At 37.2% G+C, this 18,742-nt stretch overlaps 1 protein-coding gene across 3 annotated transcripts in view; it reads right to left on the bottom strand.

The window, feature by feature from the left end:
* The window catches only part of PAQR3 (progestin and adipoQ receptor family member 3), a 37,412-nt gene that overhangs the window by 6,141 nt on the left and 12,529 nt on the right, over positions 1-18,742 (bottom strand). For 2 of the 3 annotated variants that reach the window (XR_006887928.1, XM_046656331.1), the window contains exons 3-6: positions 11,919-12,074; positions 8,299-8,496; positions 5,978-6,068; positions 2,885-3,033 (exon numbers count right to left, since the gene is read on the bottom strand). Coding sequence is in view for 2 of the 3 variants with exons in the window: in XM_046656331.1 (XP_046512287.1) it covers positions 2,891-3,033; positions 5,978-6,068; positions 8,299-8,496; positions 11,919-12,074 (588 nt within the window). In the remaining variant the exon portion in view is untranslated. Of the gene's footprint in view, positions 1-284; positions 3,034-5,977; positions 6,069-8,298; positions 8,497-11,918; positions 12,075-18,742 lie in introns of those variants that run through there. The other variant, XM_046656330.1, reaches the window with a different exon arrangement.

The following is an 18,742-nucleotide window of genomic DNA, read 5'->3' as shown; positions in this document are numbered from 1 at the left end:
TGATTCTTCACCTCACACCTTGGCAGGGGTGGAGTTACTGGGATTGACAGTTTGGGAGGCTATGGACCTACTCAGCTCAGCAGCAATCCAGAAGTGCAGGCTTTGCCCCTTGACATTTAACACAGGGCAAAGGATTACGCCAATCAATCGCAATCTTCAGCCCGCTTACTTTGTCCAGGTGGGATGCCATAAGATGTGACAGATAGTCCCTGAATCTTCATTCCTGATTCTAAAACATGATGTTGAAGCTGTTATGTTTTATGAAGAATGACAAGCAGCACTTAATGTAGTAAACCCAGTTTATTTACAGAATACATATTCTGCCATGCAGCTTACTGAATTGCACTCCCTGTAATAACAAAAAAGACAAGCACTATCTTGCTATCTGAAAATGGCTTTAAATAGAAAGATCACTGTCTCTTCAATGAGTTAACTACAACCTTATAAGTCACTATAAACAATTTAAAACAGCCATGGATAATTTTAAAATGCACTTGTAAAGTCTGTAGGTAAAGAGCTTTTATAGTTTACACATTGGTAAAATTAAAACCAGTCTTGTTAGTACTGTAGCTGAATAGTGTACTTTTAATCTTATTTTAATAAACCTATAAAACAAAAATAACAAGTATACATTATTACAAGGCTCAGATTTGTAGGCAATTTTTAAATAGTTATTCTTTAATGTTAACAATGTCTTAAAAATTTTGCCAGTAGTGATGTGCACACAGTAGGTGGTCAATAAATGCTGATATACAGAAGTATTTATAGTTGACAGCAGTCCACATTCATTCATCCTCTACTTTATAATAAATACATCATAGTAAAGAAAAAAATGAGAGGACAGCTTTCTTAAAATACTTAACATTTTCATAAAAAGATGAAATGTTTACATGGTTTAATTCTCCCTACAGTCAGACCTGTATGCCTTTTAAATTAAAAAAAATATTAAACACAGTATGCTCTTTTTATCTATTAATTCAGATGGCAAGTATTAAATCATACACTGTAACAAAAACCAGGAATATTTTTAAAAATTAGAAAATGAAACTTAAGGTTCATTATGTGTTTATTTTGAGAAGATTTCATAATAAAAATGGTGCCAGACCTAAAATAACTAAGACTTCTTCACTTTTAAATTAATTATAACTATTCAGTGTATTCTGTTTGGCCAAAATGACAAAACGTCTATTTAAAAGCAATGATATCATGTAAGTCAATAAGCAATATTTTAAAGAAAAATATCCTATTATCATTACACCAAAATCTTCTATCACTAAGCATATGGATCAAATTTGTAGTCTTATGAGGTAAAATAACCATTTTCAAAGTAGTATTCCATCATGATAATGGGTACAATTCAGTGTGCCCTTAACCTACTGGGGAAAATCCTCCTTGCTGAGATACTAGCATGGGAGATTTATATTCCAAAAACACTACACTGAAAAGAAATATAAAAATTTTGCAGATGCATAAACTGAGGCACATTAAAGTAATATTTCTAATACCAGATGTACAAATGGCATTTTGGGAATAAGCTTCACCATCAATCAACACTTCTGATATTTATTAATTCCAATGATCTGAAGATATACCAGTATTTAAAGCAGCTCATATCAACCCGTTAAGAAATTTGGATACTATTTTATATTCCAATAAACAACATATGTTTTTATGAATGATTGCTTTAAGGGATTTAATTTATGCAAAAGACCAAAGAACAAGAGTGTTTATGTTGTATGATAGGGCAGTGAGATCTATTTTTTAAGTATATACAATAAAGAGCAAATATAATGTTTCAGGCCCTAATATCAGAGAGTGTATATCAATACTTTGGGTTATCAATACAACGCTAACATGTGCATAAACAGACTCCAGCACAGGTACATCATCAAATGGGGCATCTGCGTGACTTCGTTCTAAGGCTTAAGGTTCATTCCAGGGTCAAGACTGGGCCATCTGGATTCTACGGCCTTGAAAGTAGCACCCATATAGCTGGGAACTCCTATCATCAGGAAATTTAGGACTGCAAATTCAGAGAGGCAAAAGCTCTTTTGCTACAGGAATTTTGGAACCAAAAACCTGCAATCCACTGGCAAGAGTTCAATTATTATATGGAATTAAATAACATTATTTGAAATTAAAAAGCTTAAATGGCTAATAACTTGGTTATTAGACCACAGAATTTGTCACCTGATCATGTAATCAGTTTTAAAGTGATTCTTATCTGATGGGAAATGACAACACAAGTTCTTTTCTTCTTCTCGATGCCTCTCTCAACTTAAAGGAGAAACGGCTTAAAGTTTTTGTTCTAGCAAACTAAAAAATCCAATGTTCCTAGGGACAAGAGAACCTACAGCTAAAGGAAATAATATCTTAAGTGCCAGTTTCTCAAAAAACAAGTATTCAAAGGCTAGTGATTATTCAAATCACTATCTGGGCTTGTGTTAAGCATAGGCTATCACAACCCTTGCCTTTATCAGGCACTTAAACTTGATCATCTAATGTAAATATCTCCTATTAGAGTAATCACAAGATGACTCCATTTTGTAACGGAGCTGAGCCCTTCCTAAGGAAATCAAGCTGGTGTTAAGTAAAACGAATACTACTTCTACACTGGTTTCACATTCATTGTTATTCAGATGTTTCTTACGAATGCCAACTAATTTTCACTCTCTGTACAAGCAGCAAATTAGTAGTTTTAAGGGCCAGTAAAGCAGTTACTATTACAGATCCCCGAGGATATTTTTCCATTTTTATAAAGTATTACTCATGATATATTAAACAAAAGGAAAAAGGAAAAAACGAATGGGAATCTTAGAAATAGTGGGGTATACAACTCCCCATTATATATTGCTTAACAACTGAATACACCAGGTGGCCATACCTGAATTCACAAATGTGAAACATAGTCAGGACAAGGCTTGCTATGTCTGTACTGCATGACATATACTGTTGACTGATGCCACCAGTATAACATTACTACTGCAAGGATATGCCATATTTGGTGGCTTGATCCGAGGTAGTTTAGTTGTCCTAGAAGGGAAGGTAGAAAGAAAAGAATATTGATTGTGATATTTTGATATTAATATAAAAATATATTTCCATCTCTGGCCTTGTAAATATGGCTTAGCAGCAAAAAGATTTTGGCAATCTCAGAGCACCTTGAGATGGACTGGAGATTAATTTAGACCCAAATGTTTTTAAAAAAGGATGAATTCATATTTGAGTCTAATTTTAAGATTTTATTCGTTAAGTACACTGGTGAATTTCAGAAATACTATTCCAAGTGTGTTTTCAAAATCTAACTTAGTTAATTTCGGGAATTTGACCTTTTGTCTCCATGTCTCAACTTATATATCTGCTAAGAAAAGACATTACATGAAAGAAGCAAAAGAAATGAGGGCTACAAATCATGGAGTGAGTTAGGTATGACGGGGATACACCGTTGTATTTGGATACATGCCTGCCAGAAGCACTTTTTATTTCAAGCAGGTGTGTAAGGAGACAGTTCAGACCTGAATCTTGTGCTATCAGACTAATGGAATAATCTTAAAAATGTAATTACTAATGGATTAATTAACTAAGGTTGATTAGTTCATACACAACTAAGAGAACTATTTAATTTCTCTTTGTGGAAAAGGTTAAATTCCAAGGAGATTAAGTAATTCACATGTGGGAAGCTTCTTGAAAAATAAGTAAATAACAAAATACACAGCCATAGAAATTTAAATGTAAATATCTTTTTCTTACTAACTGTGCTTCTATAGTCCTGTGATGTAAATATTCTCTAATCTTCTGTCTTTTCTTACCAAGAATAATAATTGGTACGCTCTGTAGATTTTAAAGTATAAGTCAACAGAATCCTTTCTGTAGGGGTTCTTAGCCTTTTTTGGTGCCAGGGAATCCTTTGACTGTCTAGGGAACCCCACAGACTCATTTTGAAAAGCACAAAATACAGAGGATTACAAAGAAAATTGCTTATATTCTAATAGAAGTATCACAGATCCACTTAATTGTGTCCACGGATGCCTTGGGAAATCTTGGACCCATCAAATACCACTGTGATGTTCATGTATTTTTAAAAATTTAATCTAAGCCAAAAGTAAGTGCTTAGGTTTAAGTTTTTTGATTTCACAGTATTCACCCACCATCTCACCACCACTGCATGTGTTTCTCTTTACAGCCAGGTCATCAATGAGGACTGGCCAGGCAAGGTTTCTAAGCCGTGCACTCATGAATATCACTTTTATCTGTAAAGACTTTCCATTTTTTACGGTCTCCATAGCTCCACTGCTCAAATTCATCAGTACTCCACTACACATGCAGCTACATGGGGCACATTTTATGTCAAGTTCATCCTGGAGAAAAGTTGAGTTATGTCACATTTGACCTTTTATAGGTGTCTTATATTAACAGTTGTGAACTTCTGATCTGAATATTTTAAGGCCTAAAAACACCATTGCCATAATCACATAGTGCAGAGAAGTTTCATGGTTCATTTTCTAAATGTATCGTGATGAAGGAGAAATCAATAATAAAAGAATTATTAATAAAGTGATACAAAATCTATTTTACCAGAACTGTTTTCTGAGGAAAATTCTGGCCCTGCCTGGAGGATGGGGTGGTCTTCAAGTCAGGGACATATCCTAGTTAAGTTCCCAAATCCTAACGTTTACACTCAGGTTCTTCTTTGTATTCCATTCTTATTTAAAACTTAGTGGTGTCAAACCAAGTGCACAGAGGGAATGCCTGAAGTTCTGTGGTCTATTCATTCTCCAGATCAGGGTTTCTCATCCTTTCTTCCTCCCCAGCACACGTGACGAGTGGCACAATTCTGCCTTTGAGTCACTGTGGAAGAGATTCTGAACCCAGAAGAAAGGGGGGACAAGCTTGCAGTTTGAGTTTAAACTACGCCCCTACCTCTAGACCTCAGAACCAAAAAGTCGCTGCTTTATGTACTCTGCTATTCTTTACTCAAGCCACAGCTCACCTGGACTGGCATCATCCAGTCCCCTACTAAACTACGTTTCATTTCTGGGACTGGGGTTGAGGGATGTCATCAAAATAATAATTGCTAACATTTACTAAGTGCTTACTACTTGTGAGGAACTGTGCTCTATGTTTCATGTGCTTTCTCTCATCTTATCCTCACAATAATCCCATGAGAGAAAGTATTATCTCCATGTTTCAGATAAGGAAACTAGAGCTGAGAAAGCTTACGTAACATTAGCTCTTGCAGCTAGGCAGTGGCCAACGTGAGATTTGAACCCAAGTAGTCATGAGTCCAGAGGTTCCTAAACAAGCATATACATGTTTTGGAGAACACTATTCACTTTACCAGTGTCCTCTTATCTTCCATCATAAAATTTATCTCTGCACTGAAGAAGCAGGGAAATCTGTCCTCGAGTTACTAGCTTGTGTATATCTTGGGGACATAAAGACCCTTAACTTATATTACTTTCCTCTTAGTCTGAGTGCCAGGAAATTGGAAGCCAGATTGGTGGCCTTTATCTATTTCATAGAACCTTATGATGGATATTTTGTGAAGTGATCCTAAACCTGGCTTCTTTTCATTATCTTCTTATTTTCCTATGTCTCTTGTCTTATTTCTTGTTTCATGGATCTCTTCATATATAAATTAATTTTTAAGAATACTTTGGTATATAAAAAAGTAAATGGTAATTGATAATTAGTGCTCCAGAAAAAAGCAGTGGCTGGGAGTCTTCTGATTGTCACTAGTTAATAATCATGAAATGGTGGAAATCCCATCTACTGGACTCAACTCATATGGAGAGGATGAAAGGATAAGTTTGTGAAAGGCTTTTGAAAGTTACAGTTTTAGATATTCAATAATAGGAGAGCTGTTCTATAATCAATAATATTGAAAAAATCAATCTAAGTTTTGATGCTCTGAAGCATATATCTCTACCATATATTTAGAATAAAGTTACAAAATCACTACAAAAGCAATACCTACCTGGAAAGTACCGTTCTGGAACTTTGGAAATGTAGAATAGGAAAGCAAGAAGAGCAATCACATACATCACAATTACACGGGGTGCAAAGTCCTGAAAAGCAAAACGTATTTTTTTCACAGATCTTCCTATAGTGACTAAATTCCCAATTAATTATGAATTTATTTATAGATTAGGTTGAATTCATAGGTGGAATTTAAGCCTACTAAATCTCAATTGCTTTTGTAGACAGTCTCCAGTAACAGAAACCCTGCTCTCAACACTGCAGGAAGCAGTCCATGAGAGTGGAGCACAGAGTGCCGTAATGTTTAGGGTATAAGGGAGTCAGACCTTGGACATGGCTGAAGGTCCCAAACTGCATCCAACTCCATCTACAATATAGGTGCACGGGGGGAGTACGTATGGGAATGCAGTTAACAGGTGAATAATAGAGACTAAAGACCAGAGACTCTCGGCTGGAAAAGACCCAAGAGGTTTGGCCCAACAAGAAAATCTCTTCCACCATCCCCAATAAATGGTCCTCTTGAATACTACTATATGAAGCAGCCCACTTCACAGCTCTGTTGGAAAGCTTTTCCTTGCCCTAAAAAATCAGCCAGCTATAATTTATACATATTGTTCCTAATTCTCGTTATAAACCTAACTTACCAAGACGCCATTTAAAAAATAAAGACAAATTACTTTTCTTGCCTTGACAAATATCCGAGAATTATCACGGCCCTCCCTAAATCCTATATTTTCAGGCTAATCAACCTCAGATTTCTCAAACGTTCCAGAACACAACTCTACCCTACCTCCCAGGATTAGCCCATCTGGGACTTTTCACCTTTGGTTAAGTTCCTCACTCTCCATCTTTTTAAAATTAGAGCTTATTGGGGAATTTCTCTAGAAGTCTCCCTCTACTTCTTCACTGCAACGATCTGTGACATCAGCTCTCTGGCCTTGAAGACCATTGTCTTCCTAAGCCGTATTTCTAGTCTAAGATTTCTAAACACAGGAGAGTTGCCATTTTTTTCTGAATTTCTCTAAAATGCACTGGCTTAAGGCGTCTGGTTCTCTTTCTTTGTTATTATAAACTTAAAAGGGATGTATTTACCTCATCCCAAAATTTTGGTCACTTTTCTGTCCATAACCAGTTATTCATTTCTGGTTAGAGTGAAATCTAGAGTAGCAGTTCCTCATTCTATTTTCTTTACTTATTTTCAGGGAATCAAAAATGTCAGAAAAATGATGTTTTTACAGATACAAGGATCACTCAAGTTCACTGCTACTGTCTCACCTTTCTCTCAATTTCCTCATCTTATGAAGACAGCATCACCCTTGTCCTCAAGTTAGCAAAGTGGCCAGATCATTATCACTCAATTCACTATATCACAGAATGTCCTTTTTAGTTTTATACCCAAATGCTTTCCACCACACTGCTGCCAATTTCATAAAAGTATATATGTAAGCTAACTATTAGTTCCCCTCTTCTAAAACAATATGATTCTCTTGACTAAAACTTGCATTTAAGTTCTCATATTCCAGATAAGGTCCCGTTGCAACAAGTGTTTGTGATTTCTTGGTATATTTACTTATGTTAAAAATTCTCAAGTTTACTCTCTAGTGCATGCTTAAAGCATTTTATATGGATCTCTAAGAACCTAAGTCTTATTTGGAATCCCCTTCTCAAGAACACCAAGGAGTTCTCACTGAGGTTCTTCCTGATGCACTCCAACTGCTCCCCCAGAACACCTAACCTAACAGCTCTTCTATTTCTTGATATATTTTCCTTGGTGGGTGGAATATGCTCCCATGGCTCCAGCTACCAATGCAATAATGATTTTCAGTCTTTATCACTAGTCTCAAGCTCTGACCTAAAGTCCAGACCCTATTTCCACTTCTACATTCCACAGGCACCTCAAACCCAACAGGTCCAAGAAAAAATCCTTCCCAACTCCTCCTCCTCCAATCAAGCAAATAAATCAACTGCTCTGACTTCCGTTTTTGTGTTATCACTGGCATTATCCCTGCCCCAGCTGACAAAGCTGGAAGCTTGCGAGTTGTCCTCCACAGATAAGCACTTGGGTATTTACACACTAATGGTACCAGAAAGAGAACTAAGAATGTATCATTTCACAGAGACATATCTCAGAAAAAACAGTAGTCAGACTTCTATTTCTGCAAGGTATGCTCATTTATATAGATGTGAAAATTATGGCATCAATATGCTCTCAAGTAACAAAGACCCACTCACTTGGCTTGATTACACTACTTTACGCAAAAGGAATAAAACTGAAAAAGAACAAAAGAATGGGAAAAACATTGACTACACTCAACCCACCTGCACAATAGGAGCCCCGATCCCTCCATTGAGCCAAACCCAGTGAAGAGTAGGGATCACTCCATAGCCCGAAACAGAACAGAAGATGACGGAACGGAGCCTCTGCCACTGCTGTGTGAGGTAATTGGGATGAATCTGCGCAAAGAACACTGCCAGGATCATAGCAAGCACTGTGATCAGGTACACTTGGCGCCAATACTAGAACAAAAGGAAATCAGATTCTATTAACGATAAGGAAAGAAAAAGAGTAATTTTGGCCAGGACATTATACATTCCAAACTCTATGTACTTGGTATTTTCATTTCTAAACATGATTACCTTCCTTCCTTAAAACAATGCATGTCCCATACAACTGTCAGGTTTCCTAGGATGACAAACCCAATTCCAAGGTGGGCTGGCAGAGGACACACTTATTCATGCAAAAGCATTTTCTGAGTACCTATCCTATGCCAGGGACAATTTAAGTCCTGTAGAAACAAAGATGACTATGACATGGCCTCTCCCAGTGGGTGAGCTCATAGACTATCGGGGGGCAGACATGTAAACAAATGATTATAATCTAACAGTACTGTAACTGAGTTATAAACAGAATGTTATAGAACCACAGAAGAGGGAGCAATTAATGTTACCTGGAGAAGCTAAAAAAATGCTTTACAGAGGAGATGGCAGCTAAGCTGGGTCCTAAGGAATACATAAGATTTTGTGGGAGACGGAGCTCTCAAGGAAAAGAAACAGCACATGCAGCAGGAAAGCTCTGAGAACAGAGGCTGAAAGGCAGGTATATTGTCAAGCTAAGTATTTGGACCTTTACCATGTTGGCAATGGGGGAATAGCAGAGTTCTTCTTCTGCTTTTTTTTGCTGAGAGATTTGCCTTGAGCTAACGTCCATGCCAATCTTCTGCTATTTTTTAGTATGTGGGCCGCGAGAACAGCATGGCCACTAACAGAGTGGTATAGGTCTGCATCTGTGAACCAAACCCAGGCCACCAAAGTGGAACACGCTGAATTTAACCACTAGGCCACTGGGGCTGGCCCAATAACAAGGTTCTTTAAGAATGAGATGACATCGTTGTTTTTCAAATTGACTTATTAGAAATATAATTCTGAGATCAGTGTAAAAAAAGAAAGAGGTGACAGGAAGCCAGCTAGAAGATATTAGAATAATTGATTCAAAGAGAGAATGGGGAGCTTGGACTCTTGTTGAACAATGAAGGCAGATGTAAACACCAGATTCAGGAAGACATTTTTGCAATAAACTAAAGTCTTAATTGTTGACCAGGTATGTCAGAGGGCAGTAGAGGATGTCTTAACTGGTTCTAGGACGAGAGGCTTCGACTAATGCAGCGAATGAACAAAGATGATCCAGGTGTGCCGTCTGGGGTGGGGAGAGAGAATGCGGAAGCGTGAAAGAAAGTTCATTTTAAAATGTATTAAGTTGAAGGGCTTAGAGAATATTTAGGTACCTAAATGGGCAGTTGAAGAGCTGGTCTTCAAGCTCAAAAGTTAGTATCACACGGGACAGAGTTCTTAACCTGGTCTCCAAGGACTTCTGTGGGGCTATTAGCTTCTTGAAATCACACGTCAAAGTGTTTGGTTAGTTTGTGCCCAAATGAGTACATCCTCCTGGATGAGGGTCCACAGGTTTCGAACCCATTCTCAAAGCAGCCTGTGTTCCTTAAAAGGCAAAGAGCCACCACAGCAACTGAATATTTAGAAATTATTAAATACCAGAGGGAAGACAATTTTTCCTTTAATTGCTCCTGGACTGTATTACTCCAGTAGCTCTCTTTCCTTTCTAATCTACCTTGGACTTCTAGTGTAAGTGTCTCACTAGTCTTTTTGATTATCAGATATGTTTAGGAAGGGGTAAACAGAAAACAGGCTTCAGAGAAATATAGAATAAGATCAGCAAAATAATTCAAGTATTACATGACTGCACTCACAAGCTCCTAGTTATCGCATGTTCCCTGTAAGTTTTTTAAAGATGTAAACAGTTTTATACAAAATGAACAAGTTGTGAAAGTTCAGCAGACATGAGTAGAGTTTACAACTGAAATCCAATCAATCTAAAACAAAGTTAATTGCATATGTATTTAATTATATGCTTATGTTTCAAAGTAATTAGGCCTAAAAAGCAAATGGGTCATGTGTAAGAGGCTACAATTAATAATGCTCTTACATTCAAAACAAATTTATGATTTTTCTCTTTGTTAGTTTTACACTCCAGCTATGTTGACAGTTTTCTCTGTTACTGTGTAGAGACAAAGGTCCTACTTAAGAATTCCCAATAGTTAGAGGATACTGCATGGCAGGAAACAAAGGCTGTGGATGATGACTTGGAGCACTGCTACATGGAGAGGGCTCAGGGAGGACAGGCTCTATTCCTTTTGAAGAGGACTACAAGTAACTAGTAGGTATACTAGTAGTCCCTGAGAGAGCAGCTCACTCTTGGCTCTGAAAGGGAAGGAACTAAAAGGACAAAAGAAAACAAAAAGCGTATGGCAGGAGAGCAGGAGGAAAAGAGCAGGGTTGATGGAGACTTTCTGAATGGGAGGGCCTGAGGTGTACTGAGCCCCCGGGAAGACTCAGTGTGCCTTCTTGGCTGGGACATGAGGTGATGAGGTAGGTGGTTATATTCCACAGCTTGGCTGGCCAACATTTTTAGGTCAGGTACTTTATAATCTGATCATAGTGTTTCAAATGCTGCTTTGCACAAGGCAAAAACTGACTTTTGTGACAGGGTCAGAAAGCAGAGTTGATCTAGAACTCAGAACAGACACATATTTATTAAAGATACTACCCATCTGGTCTGTCTCTAGGCCTACCTCCAACTATAAGACTAAGGAAAGGAAAACATATTTCTTACAGAAGAATACAGGTCAACACACTCACAGATATACCTTCCTTTATTTTATTTGACTGAGAGTGGAATAAAAGAAGGAAAATGGAAAGCAGAAGCCAGCAATGTAATTTTATTAAGCACTACCTTTGTTTAACTTCAACTCTACAAACACAAAAATAAAAGATATGTAATGCGCGTCTGAGGAACCATGTAGCTATATGAATTTAGTGGAAATATTAAAATTTAATGTTTACATTAAGTTACAGAAAATAACTTTATACATATTCCAATGGAAAATTAGTAAAATGGGGCTGGTCCCGTGGCCAAGTGGTTAAGTTCGCATGCTCCGCTTTGGCGGGTCACGGTTTCACTGGTTTGGATCCTGGGCGTGGACATGGCACCACTCATCAAGCCATGCTGAGGCGGCGTCCCACATGCCACAACTAGAAGGACCCATAACTAAAATACACAACTATGTACTGGGGGGATCCAGGGAGAAAAAGCAGAGGGAAAAAAAAAAAAAAAGACTGGCAACAGTTGTTAGCTCAGGTGCCAATCTTTAAAAAAAAAAAAAGAAAATTAGTAAAATGAGTATGGAACTGATAACAGACGTTAGAGATCACAGAGCCTTTTTGAAAAATGAGCTTATGCCTATACAAGACTCTTCTATTTCTTCTGTAAGTTAATTATGTGCTTATTCAGAAGTTCAAAGGAACCACAGCAAGAAAACCCAAGACCTACATGAAAGGTAGAATGTAAAATGTTTTAAGTCACTTACATTATTACAATAAAATGCATAAAATACTCCGGAGACATAGCAGCCCAGTATTCCAATAGAAATTCCTGCATAATCTAATGCCATCCATCTTCGACAAGTTTTTTCTGATCGATGGCAGGAGAAAAGATGATAACCCACAGAGCAAAGCATACAGACCTATGGAAAATAAAACAAATCTTAGCAAAAGGAAACAAAAAGAAATGAAAGGCAACTCACATGTGATGTTCAGGTAAGTGGTTAGGTTGAGCCCAGGCTTTGCAGCCAACAGTCCCGGGCTTGAGTTCTAGCTTTGTGCCTTAAGAGTCAGACAAGCTATGCCATTTCTCTAAGCCTCAGTTTCCTCAGGAGTGAAATGGGGATACAATTGTAAAAAAAACAAATTTAAAATGATAGGTATTTTCTAACAAAAATTTTAAATGAATAGCACAGTAGTGGGAAGATTACACAATATAAATGTTTTTAAAATATCAACTGAAGCTTGTTTTGATCCATGAATAACCTTCCTTTTTAAAAAGTACTTACTACAGAAGTAATATATGTCCTTAAAAAAAAATCAAAGAACACAGAATTGTATGATGTAAAAAAATAAGCCCCTCCTACTCAATCTATTCCCCAGCACTAGCCGCTAATGACATTTGTTATGTGTCCTCCCAGATACTTTCAACAAACATACCAAACACCTATGATACAGAAGTCTACACACATACACACACACAAACACACTATAGATACTTTTTAAAATGAATCAAATGGAATCACATTTTATATTCTGCTTTGCAATTTGCTTTTTTCACTTAAAGACTTTTCATGTCTGTAGGAGACATCATTGTATAGAGTTTACTTTTAAGTTATAAATTAAATATGACTTTGTTGTGCGAAGAAAAAATAATAATGACTTATGCTGATTTTATATGTTGCCAAATCGAGAGCAAAGCTAATCTGACTCATCAGCTCTTCTGAAGATTTATAAGGTTTCTATGGCTGAACTCCCCTCCAGCCATTAAATAAATGCCTGCCATGTATCATGTACTGGGGATACAAAGATGAAACTTTTACTCTCAAAGAGATTTTCCTGAGACAAGTAAACAAATGGTGATGTAGGAAGTCCAGTAAGAACAATCAGCACAGAGCACAATTAGAAAATAGAGCAGGGAGGGTCCTGGGTCTGTGGGTGTATGTGTACATTTTGGGGGTGGGAACGGTGGGAGGAAAGGAGCTCCATAGAAAAGTTGCCACCTGAGCGGGATCTTAAAAGGTTGATCTGGCATTTATCAAGGACACAAATAAAGCTGTGCCCATGTTTACTGGAGGTCGACAGAAAAAGTAGCATATTGAGAAACAGAACCATCAAGGAATGTCAAGCAGCCTTCTTCATGATACAACTATGAAAAGTCCTACACATCAAGGAGTTTTTTTTCATTTTTTTTTAATTGAGTTAATGATAGGTTACAATCTTGTGAAATTTCAGTTGTACATTAATGTTTGTCAGTTATGTTGTAGGTGCACCACTTCACCCTTTGTGCCCACTCCCCACCCCACCTTTCCCCTGGTATCCACTAAACTGTTCTTGGTCCGTAGTTTTAAATTCCTCATATGAGTGGAGTCATACACAGATTATCCTTCTCTTGCTGGCTTATTTCACTTAACAAAATTCCCTCAAGGTCCATCCATGTTATTGCAAATGGAATGATTTTGTTCTGTTTTACAGCTGAGTAGTATTCCATTGTATATATGTACCACATCTTCTTTATCCATTCGTCTGTTGATGGGCACTTAGGTTGCTTCCATGTCTTGGCTATTGTAAACAGTGCTGCAATAAACATTGGGGTGCATAGGACTTTTGAGATTGCTGACTTCAAGCTCTTTGGATAAATACCCAGTAGTGGGATGGCTGGATCGCATGGTAGTTCTATTTTTAATTTTTTGAGGAATCTCCATACTGTTTTCCATAGTGGCTGCACCAGTTTGCATTCCCACCAGCAGTGTATGAGGGTTCCTTTTTCTCCACAACCTCTCCAACATTTGTTACTATTAGTTTTAGATATTTTTGTCATTCTAACGGGTGTAAGGTGATGTCTTAGTGTAGTTTTGATTTGCATTTCCCTGATGATCAGTGATGATGAGCATCTTTTCATGTGCCTATTGGCCATCAGTATATCTTCCTTGGAGAAATGTCTGTTCATGTCTCCAGCCCATTTTTTGATTGGGTTGTTTGATGTTTTGTTGTTGAGTTGCAAGAGTTCTTTATATATTATGGATATTAAGCCTTTGTCAGATATATGACTTGCAAATATTTTTTCCCAGTTAGTGGGTTGTTTTTTTGTTTCAATCCTGTTTTCATTTGCCTTGAAGAAGCTCTTCAGTCTGATGAAGTCCCATTTGTTTATTCTTTCTATTGTTTCCCTTCTCTGAGAAGGCATGGTGTCCGAAGAGATCCTTTTAATACTGATGTCAAAGAGTGTACTGCCTACGTTTTCTTCCAGAAGCCTTATGGTTTCAGGTCTCACCTTTAGGTCTTTGATCCATTTTGAGTTTATTTTGGTGAATGGTGAAAAAGAATGGTCAATTTTCATTCTTTTACATGTGGCTTTCCAGTTTTCCCAGCACCATTTGTTGAAAAGACTTTATTTTCTCCATTGTATGCCCTCAGCTCCTTTGTCAAAGATAAGCTGTCCAAAGATGTGTGGTTTTATTTCTGGGCTTTCAATTCTGTTCCATTGATCTGTGCACCTGTTTTTGTACCAGTACCATGCTGTTTTGATTACTGTAGCTTTGTAGTATGTTTTGAAGTCAGGGATTGTGATGCCTCCCGTTTTGTTCATTTTTCTCAGGATTGCTTTAGAAATTCGGGGTCTTTTGTTGCCCCATATGAATTTTAGGATTCTTTGTTCTAATTCTGTAAAGAATGTCATTTGGGATTCTGATTGGGATGGCGTTGAATCTGTAGATTGCTTTAGGTAGAATGGACATTTTAACTATGTTTATTCTTCCAATCCATGTACATGGAATGTCCTTCCATCTCCTTATGTCGTCATCCAATTCTCTCAGAAAGGCCTTGTAATTTTCATTATATAGGTCCTTCACTTCCTTAGTTAAATTTACCCCAAGGTATTTTATTCTTTTTGTTGCGATTGTGAATGGTATTGTATTCTTGAGTTCTTTTTCTGTTGGTTCATTACTGGAGTATAGAAATGCTACTGATTTATGCAAATTGATTTTATACCCTGCAACTTTGCTGTAGTTCTTGATTACTTCTAACAGTTTTCCAATGGATTCTTTGGGGTTTTCTATATATAAGATCATGTCGTCTGCAAACAGCGAGAGTTTCACTTCTTCCCTCCCTATTTGGATTCCTTTTATTCCTTTTTCTTGCCTGATTGCTCTGGCCAGGACCTCCAGTACTATGTTAAATAAGAGTGGTGATAGAGGGCATCCTTGTCTCGTTCCTGTTTTCAGGGGGATGGCGTTCAGTTTTTGCCCATTGAGTATGATGTTGGCTATGGGTTTGTCATATATGGCCTTTATTATGTTGAGGTAGTTTCCTTCTATGCCCATTTTGTTCAGAGTTTTTATCATAAATGGCTGTTGGATCTTGTCAAATGCCTTCTCTGCATCTATTGAGATGATCATGTGGTTTTTATTCCTCAGTTTGTTGATGTGGTGTATCACACTGATTGATTTGCGGATGTTGAACCATCCCTGTGTCCCTGGTATGAATCCTACCTGATCATGATGTATGATCCTTTTGATGAATTGCTGAATTCTGGTTGCCAAAATTTTGTTTAGAATTTTTGCATCTATGTTCATCAGTGATATTGGCCTGTAGTTCTCTTTTTTCGTGGTGTCCTTGTCAGGTTTTGGTATCAGCGTGATGTTGGTCTCATAGAATGTGTTAGGAAGTGTTCCATCTTCCCTAATTTTTTGGAATAGCTTGAAAAGGATAGGTATTAAATCCTCTCTGAAAGTTTGGTAGAATTCCCCAGGAAAGCCATCTGGTCCTGGGGTTTTATTCTTTGGGATGTTTTTGATTGCTGTTTCAATCTCTTTCCTTGTGATCGGTCTGTTCAAATTGTCTTCTTCTTCTTGAGTGAGCTTTGGGAGATTGTAGGAGTCCAAGAATTTATCCATTTCCTCTAGGTTATCCATTCTGTTGGCATATAGTTTTTTGTAGTATTCTCTTATAATCTGTTGTATTTCTGCAGAGTCTGTTGTTATTTCTCCTCGCTCACTTCTGATTTTGTTTATTTGAGCTTTCTCCCTTTTTTTCTTTGTAAGTCTGGCTAGTGGTTTGTCAATTTTATTTATCTTCTCAAAAAACCAGCTCTTTGTCTCATTGATCCTTTCTACTGCCTTTTTCGTTTCAATAGTATTTATTTCTGCTCTGATTTTTATTATTTCTCTCCTTCTGCTGACTTTGGGCTTCATTTGTTCTTTTTTCTCCAGTTCAGTTAGGTGTGCTTTAAGGTTGCTTACTTGGGACTTTTCTTGTTTGTTAAGATGTGCCTGTATTGCGATGAATTTTCTTCTTAATGCAGCTTTTGCTGTATCCCATATGAGTTGGTATGGCATGCTATCATTTTCATTTGTTTCCAGGTATTTTTTTATTTCTTCTTTAATTTCTTCAATGATCCATTGCTTGTTCAGTAGTGTGTTGTTTAGTCTCCACATCTTTGTGCCTTTCTCAGCTTTTTTCTTGTAATGAATTTCTAGCCTTATAGCACTATGATCGGAGAAGATGCTTGTTATTATTTCAATTTTTTTAAATTTGTAGAGGCTTGCCTTGTTTCCCAACATATGGTCTATCCTAGAGAATGTTCCATGTGCACTTGAGAAGAATGTGTATTCAGCTCTTTCAGGGTGAAGTGATCTATATATGTCTATTAAGTCCAATTGTTTTAGTTTTTCATTTAGCTCCATTTCCTTGTTGATTTTCTGTCTGGATGATCTGTCAATTGATGTGAGTGGGGTGTTGAGGTCCCCTACTATTATTGTGTTGTTTTTAACATCTTCCTTTAGGTCTGTTAATAGTTGCTTTATGAATCTTGGTGCTCCTGTGTTGGGTGCATAGATATTTATAAGCGTTATTTCTTCTTGATGAAGTGTCCCTTTGATCATTATATATTGTCCCTCTGTGTCTCTCTTTACCTGTCTTATTTTGAAATCCACTTGGTCTGATAGAAGAATTGCAACACCTGCCTTTTTTTCCTTGCTATTTGCTTGAAGTATTGTCCTCCACCCCTTCACCCTGAGTCTGTGTTTGTCCTTGGGGCTGAGGTGTGTTTCCTGGAGGCAGCAAATTGTTGGATCGTGTTCTTTAATCCATTTTGCCACTCTGTGTCTTTTTATTGGAGAGTTCAATCCGTTCACATTGAGAGTGATTATTGATGCATGTGGACTTAATGCTGTCAATCTGTCGCTCATTATCTTGTTTTCCTGCATTTCTTTTCCTGTTTGCTTTAAACTACCCATTTAATACTGCAATTTCTTATGCTGGGTTTCTTAGATTTTTCGTTATTTATGATTTGTAACTCTGTTCTGTACTTTATTTTAGTGTCTACCTTGAAGTTTGTATTTAGAATCTCGTGTATAATATAGTCTATTCTCTGGTGGTCTCTTACTTACTTGACCAATACTGATTTAGACCCTTTGCTCTTCCCCTCCTAAATAGTTATTTTCATTTTTTATTCCAACTCGTCTTATTAATTTGTAGTTAGAGTGCTAAGATCGTCCTTGTTTTGGTGGTCTCCTTATTTTTACCCTAATGCTATAGTTGAATATTTGCTATCCTATTCTGGTTCTATCCATCGGTCACCCTAGTTTGTGGATTGTGTCCCCTTTCTCCCTTTTTTCTTTTTTCAGGTATGAGAGCCTTCTTGAGGATTTCTTGTAATGGAGGGCTTTTGGTTACAAATTCCCTTTTGTTTGTCTGGAAAAGATTTAATTTCTCCCTCATATCTGAAGGATATTCTTGCTGGATAGAGTATTCTTGGCTGAAGATTTTTATCCTTTAAAGCTTTGAATATGTCACTCCATTCTCTCCTAGCTTGTAGGGTTTCTGTAGAGAAATCCACTGACAGTCTGATAGGGGCTCCTTTATAGGTTATTCTCTTTTTTTTTCTTACTTCCCTGAGTATTTTTTCCTTATCTTTCCTTTTTGCCAATTTTACTACTATGTGCCTTGGGGTAGCTTTTTTACATTGACAAATCTAGGAGATCTAAAACCCTCCTCTACACTCATTTCTCCGTTGATCCCTAGATTTGGGAAGTTCTCTTCAATAATTTCGTTAAGCACACTTTCTGCTCCATTTTCCTTTTCCATATTCTCGGGAATTCCTATGATCCTTATGTTCTTACTCCTCATTGAATCCATTATCTCTCGGAGTTTTTCCTCATTTTTTTTTAATTCTTAGTTCTCTTTCTTCCTCAGTCTGGAGCCATTCAGCCTGTTTATCTTCAATTATGTTAATCTGCTCTTCTATGGTGTCTACACAGGCATGCAGGGAATCCGTATTCTGTTTTATCTGGTCCATTGTGTTTTTCATCTCGAGTAATTCTGTTTGAGTCTTCTTTACGATTTCAAACTCTTTTGTGAAGTAACTCCAGAACTCGACTTGTTTCTCTATCTTTCTCTCTACCTCATTGAGTTTTTTGATTATAGCTGCTCTGAACTCATTATCACTTAGTTTACCTAATTCCAAGTCCTCAGGACTTAATTCTATGTTTTTATTGTTTTCCTTCTGGTCTGGGGCTTTTATAAATTGCTGGATGGTAGAGGAGCGGTTTTTTCGCATGGTGGTAGAATTCGGTTGCAGTTACAGCCTGTC

Source organism: Equus quagga, chromosome 3, assembly GCF_021613505.1.
Source record: "Equus quagga isolate Etosha38 chromosome 3, UCLA_HA_Equagga_1.0, whole genome shotgun sequence".
Classification (NCBI taxonomy): Eukaryota; Metazoa; Chordata; class Mammalia; order Perissodactyla; family Equidae; genus Equus; species Equus quagga.
The sequence above is the reverse complement of the archived record's forward strand: the minus strand, read 5'-3'. Positions and strand labels throughout refer to the sequence as shown.